This window comes from Cebus imitator, unplaced genomic scaffold (assembly GCF_001604975.1).
Source record: "Cebus imitator isolate Cc_AM_T3 unplaced genomic scaffold, Cebus_imitator-1.0 Scaffold280, whole genome shotgun sequence".
NCBI classification, from domain to species: domain Eukaryota; kingdom Metazoa; phylum Chordata; class Mammalia; order Primates; family Cebidae; genus Cebus; species Cebus imitator.
Genome location: NW_016107595.1, coordinates 2,832,372 through 2,838,082, shown reverse-complemented (window position 1 = coordinate 2,838,082; position 5,711 = coordinate 2,832,372). Strand labels below are relative to the sequence as shown.

At 53.0% G+C, this 5,711-nt stretch overlaps 1 protein-coding gene across 1 annotated transcript in view; it reads left to right on the top strand.

Moving 5' to 3' along the window:
* Positions 1 to 1,414, top strand: part of CERS1 (ceramide synthase 1) — an 18,777-nt gene extending 17,363 nt beyond the window's left edge. The window contains exon 6 of the mRNA XM_037728811.1: positions 1,276 to 1,414. Coding sequence (XP_037584739.1) covers positions 1,276 to 1,414 — 139 coding nt within the window. The remainder of the gene's footprint in view (positions 1 to 1,275) is intronic.
* The last annotated feature ends 4,297 nt before the right edge of the window (positions 1,415 to 5,711 follow it).

Sequence of the window (5,711 nt, the reverse complement as noted above, 5' to 3'; positions counted from 1 at the left end):
TTTTTTTTTTTTAAGATGGGATTTCACTATGTTGGCCAAGCTGATCTTGAACTCCTGACCTCAGGTGATCCACCCATCTCGGCCTCCCAAAGTGCTAGGATTACAGGCACGAGCTATCTCGCCCGGCCACATCCAGCTGATTTTAAATTTTTTTGTAGAGATGGGATCTATGTTATCCAGTCTGGTCTCAAACTGTTGGCCTTAAGCAACCCTCCTGCCTCAGCCTCCCAAAGTGCTGGCATTACAGACGTGAGCTACTTCACTGGTTCTGAAAATTCAATTATGTTTGAAACCCTTAAGAAAACAAAGACTGAGAACCACTTCTAGATAACTCAGAAGACATGAAGCAAATCAGAGAGCAATTAATTGGCTCGATCCCTTCCTCACCCCATATCACCCCATTGCTGCTGCTTTTGTTTTTTGAGTCGGAGTTTCACTCTTGTTGCCCAGGCTGGAGTGCAGTGGCGTGATCTCGGTTCACCGCAACCTCTGCCTCCCAGGTTCAAGCAATTCTCCTGCCTCAGCCTCTTGAGTAGCTGGGATTACAGGCGTGTGCCACCACGCCTGGCTAATTTTGTATTTTTAGTAGAGACGGGGTTTCTCCATGTTGGTCAGGCTGGTCTTGAACTCCTGACCTCAGGTGATCCACCTGCCTCAGCCTCCCAAAGTGCTGGGATTACAGGAGTGAGCCACGGCGCCCGGCCTCCATTGCTGCTTCTTGAGCAGCCTCACCTCCAGGGTCCCCTCATCTGCACCCCTCCCCCAAATTCCCTGTCCTCCCCATGCTCTTCGTGGGACCCCTGGTGATATGTGTAGCCAGTACCCTTCCCTCCTACACTGACGCCCGTAGCCTCCTGCGGCCATTCCTGTGTCCTTGTCATGACCCAGCCCTCTGTCCAAAGCCCTCACTGCCCTCTCAGGGGCTGCCAGGACCACCCATCCATTAAGGGACTCTCACCTCTCTCTGGCCCTGGTGACCTGCACCCAATACTCTGTAAATCCTATTTTCACCTCTGCTGCACCTGCTGCCACCCCTGCAGTGTCTAAAGAACCGGGCTGGGCACGGCAACTCGAGCCTGTAATCCCAGCACTTTGGGAGGCTGGGTCTGGAGGATGGCTTGAGCCCAGGAGGTTGAGGCTGCAGTGAGCCCGAATCGCACCACTGCACTCCAGCTGGGGTAACAGAGCGAGACCCTGTTTCAAAAACTAAAAATAGAAAACTGTCAAGTTCAGCCCCTATGCCTGGCGCATGCCGGAGCATCTTCCCTCCTGCAGGTTCCTGGGCACTCGCCTCCCCACCATCATACTCATCCCCTGCACCTATCATCTGGCCAACATGTCCCCAAGAAAACGGGGTGTCCGGGTGAGGACGTCCACCTGCTGCTACAGTGGACGACAGTCCCTCTCCCTCTGAGGCTAGGGACGTCCGCCCAACTGGCCTATTCAAGGACATTTCAAGCCAGGAGTGAACTCTCTCTTCTTCTCCACCAGCCTCATCAGCCTCTTTCCCTCCCTTGTTGCAGAATTCCTTGATCCTCCTGGGTCCCCCTCAAACCCAGCAGTGCCTGATCTTCCTCCCCCCATCCCCGCAACCACTCCTGTCCTGCCCCGTTGTGGCTTTCTTGGTGCTAACCCCTGAGGGTCCCCTCCCCACTCCTTTTTTTTTTTTGAGACAGAGTCTCACTCTGTCGCCCAGGCTGGAGTGCAGTGGTGCATCTTTGTTCACTGCAGCCTCCGCCTCCCAGGTGCAAGCGATTCTCCTGCCTCAGCCTCCCAAGTAGCTGGGATTACAGGCATGTGTGCCACCATGCCCGGCTAATTGTTGTATTTATTTATTTATCTTTTAATGAATGATTGGTTCGGCCGGGCGCGGTGGCTCAAGCCTGTAATCCCAGCACTTTGGGAGGCTGAGGCGGGTGGATCACGAGGTCAGGAGATCGAGACCATCCTGGTCAACACGGTGAAACCCCGTCTCTACTAAAAATACAAAACATTAGCTGGGCATGGTGGCGCGTGCCTGTAATCCCAGCTACTCAGGAGGCTGAGGCAGGAGAATTGCCTGAACCCAGGAGGCGGAGGTTGCGGTGAGCTGAGATCGCGCCATTGCACTCCAGCCTGGGTAACAAGAGTGAAACTCCATCTCAAAAAAAAAATAATAATAAATAAATGAATGATTGGTTCTCATGTTGCCCAGTCTGGCCTTGAGCTCGTAGCCTAGCCTCTTCAAGCGCCAGGACAACTGGCCTGAGCCACGGCAGCTCCCTCATTTTAGTTGAGATGAGGTTTCACCATGTTGGCCAGGCTGGTCTTGAACACCTGACGTCAGGTGATCCGCCCACCTCAGCCTCCCAAAGTCCTAGAATTATAGACATGAGCCACCATGCCCGGCCCCAGATAATTTTTAATTTTTTTGTAGAGATGGAGTCCCACTGTGTTGCCCAGGCTGATCTCTCAGCCTAGGCTGATCTCGAATTCGTAGGGTCAAGTGATCTGCCCACCTCAGCCTCCCAAAATGCTGTGATTACACGTGTGAGCCACCACGCCCAGTCCTTGATGCCCGTTCTTTGCCTTGCACTCCTGCTCTGTCTCTCCAGCCTCCTGGCTGACCTCCTCCTCTTCCAGAGACCTTTCTCTGCCCACATTTATTTGTTTGTTTGTTTGTTTGTTTGTTTGTTTTCCCATTTATTTATTTTATTGTATTTTAGGTTTTGGGGTACATGTGAAGAACATGCAAAATTGTTGCATAGGAACACACCTGGCAGTGTGATTTGCTGCCTTCCTCCCCATCACCTACATCTGGCATTTCTCCCCCTGCTATCCCCCCCCAGCTCCCCACCCCCCACCGTCCCTCCTGTTTGTTTGTTTTTAAGATGGAGTCTTGCTCTGTTGCCCAGGTTGGAGCGCAGTGGTGCGATCTCGGCTCACCACAACCTCTGCCTTCCGTGTTCAAGCAATTCTCCTGCCTCAGCCTCCTGAGTAGCTGGGATTACAAGAGCACACCACCATGCCCAGCTAATTTTTGTATTTTTAGTAGAGACGGGGTTTCTCCATGTTGGCCAGGCTGGTATGAAACTCCTGACCTCGTGATCCACCTGCCTCGGCCTCCTAAAGTGCTGGGATTAGAGGCGTGAGTCACTGCGCCCGGCCTCTCTGCCCACACTTAATCCATACCAGCTTGCATGTTTCTCTCCCAGCTCATGAAGCTCCCCTGAGCGCCTTTCTCCATCTTCTGCGTTTGACATTTCGAGCATCTTCTAAAGTATCCCAAATCAAGGCCAGGCCAGGTGGCGCACACCTGTAATTTCAGCACTATGGGAGGCCAAGGCGGGCAGATCATGAGGTCATGAGTTTGAGATCATCCTGGCCAACATGGTGAAAACCCGTCTCTACTAAAAAGACAAAAATTAGCCAGGCATGGTGGTGCATGCCGGTAATCCCAGTTACTCTGGAGGCTGAGGCAGGAGAATTGCTTGAACCCGGGAGGCGGAGGTTGTGGTGAGCTGAGATCGCGCCACTGCACTCCAGCCTGGGCGACAGAGTAAGACTCTCAAAAAAAAAAAAAAAAAAAAATCCCAAAGCAGCCCCCAGTTTCACCCCAGACTCCCTCTCTGGAACGCCAGTCTATCAATGTGGACAGCAGTTCCAGGCAAAACCTTTGCAAGACCCCAGGGGGCCCCTCTCCTCTGTCTCCCTCTCTTCCTCATCTATGAAGAAATGTCTAGAAAGTGCCTGCGTCATCATTCCCCCTCTGCACCCTCGCTGTGACTCTTTTCGCCACAGTGCTGGATAGAAGCCGAAAGGTGTCAATCAGAGTAAGGCCATCTTGGCTGCCTGGTGGCTCATGCCCATAATCCCAGCACTTTGAGAAGCTGAGGCAGGCTGATCACCTGAGGTCAGGAGTTCAAGACCAGCCTGGCCAACATGTGAAATCCTGTCTCTACTAAAAATACAAAAATTAGCCGGGTGTGGTGGCGGGTGCCTGTAATCCCAGCTACTTGTCCCATCCCGGCTGCTAGTGACCCAGGAGGCAGAGGCTGCAGTGAGCCGAGATTGTGCAACTGCACTCCAGCCTGGGTGACAAAGCGAGACTGTCTGAAAAAAAAAGAGAAAAGCTATTTTCCCCAAGGTGGGTATACCCCCACCCATACCCCAAAAGGCAAATACTGACAGCTGCTTTTGAGTGGGTAGGGAACACTTTGAAGCTTGTGCAGAAAAAACAAACAAGAATCAGCAGGAAAGCTCTGATAAAAAGCCCCGGAGCGGGAAAGCCCATCACCGAAGATGCTAAACTTTACCATTAGAGGAATCTACACTCTCCATGGGAACTGAGTTGAGAAATTAGCATAAGACCTCAAAACCTTTAGCAAATACTAAAGACCATCCTGGAGGGCAGGAATAAGGACACATGGGGGCCATCTGGAAAACACAGTGAAGGCGTGTCTTTGTCTCCTGTAAGCCCCAGGGCAAACCCCCCACCCACCGGTTGTACCAAAGGTGTCAATGCAGAAATGGAATCCCTGAAGTCACCTCACAGCCAAAAGGGGAGATTGTGTCACAGAGGTTTGTTTATGGGAAGAATTGACAAGCCACAAGGGTGGATGAAGACCCACCACTCACAGTCCCAAGGACTGCGGGCAAAGTCAGAAGACAAGTGACAGATGGGAGGTCCAAGCAGGGCTTATCTCGTCTCAGATAAGGACCCTCAGATGGGGACAGCTAGCTGGCTATGAAATGCATGCAGAGAAGCTGGGCTTCCACCTAAGGGAGGAGCAAATTAAAGTGACAAAAGCCCTTTGGGAGGCAGAGGCAGGCTGACTGCTTGAGCCCAGGTGTTTGAGACCAGCCTGGGCAACAAAGCGACCTTGTCTCAAACAATAAAGTTAGTTGGGGTCAGACGTGGTGGCTCACAGCTGTAATTCCAGCACTTTGGGAGGTCGAGGCAGGGGGATCACCTGAGTCAGGAGTTCAAGACCAGCCTGGCTGATATGGCAAAACCCTGTCTCTACTAAAAATGCAAAAGTTCGCTGGGCATGGTGGCAGGTGCCTGTAATTCCAGCTACTTGGGAGGCCGAGGCAGGAGAATCGCTTGAATCTGGCAGGCAGCGGTTGCAGTGAGTTGAGATAGTGCCACCGCACTCTAGCCTGGGCGACAGCGAGACTCAAACCAAAAAGCTGGGCATGGTGGCATGCCCCTGTAATCCCAGCTACTCTGGAGGCTGAGGTGGGAGGATCCATTGAGCCTTGGAGGTCAAAGATACAACTAGCTATGATCATGCCACTGCTATAGCCTGGACCATAGAGTGAGACCCAGTCAAAAAAAAAAGCCATGGAAGGGAAGTAGGGAGGACATCAGATGCCAGCCAGGGCCACTGGAGCCAAGGACTAGCCTTCGTGGGGTGGGGTAGCAGAGGAGAGGAGGATCGTGTGGCAGAGGCCGTGAAGTTGTCAGGTCCAGGCTGGTGGGTGGCTTTTGCCCTCCAGCAGCCTGGAGAGGCAGGGAGGAGGGGAAGAGTGAGGGTTAATTAGGGAGGAGGAAGCAAGGAGGAAGTGCCAGGGTGCCAGGAGGGTAAACATGCCTACGGGGCAGGGTGAAGGAGAGGAGGAAACCACAAGGTGAGGCCGGGCTTGGCTGGGTAAAAGTAGATGGGGGTGTGTGAAACGTCCAGGGAAGCAGCGGGACAGAGGAGCAGGCGGCTGGGTGGGGCTCCCAG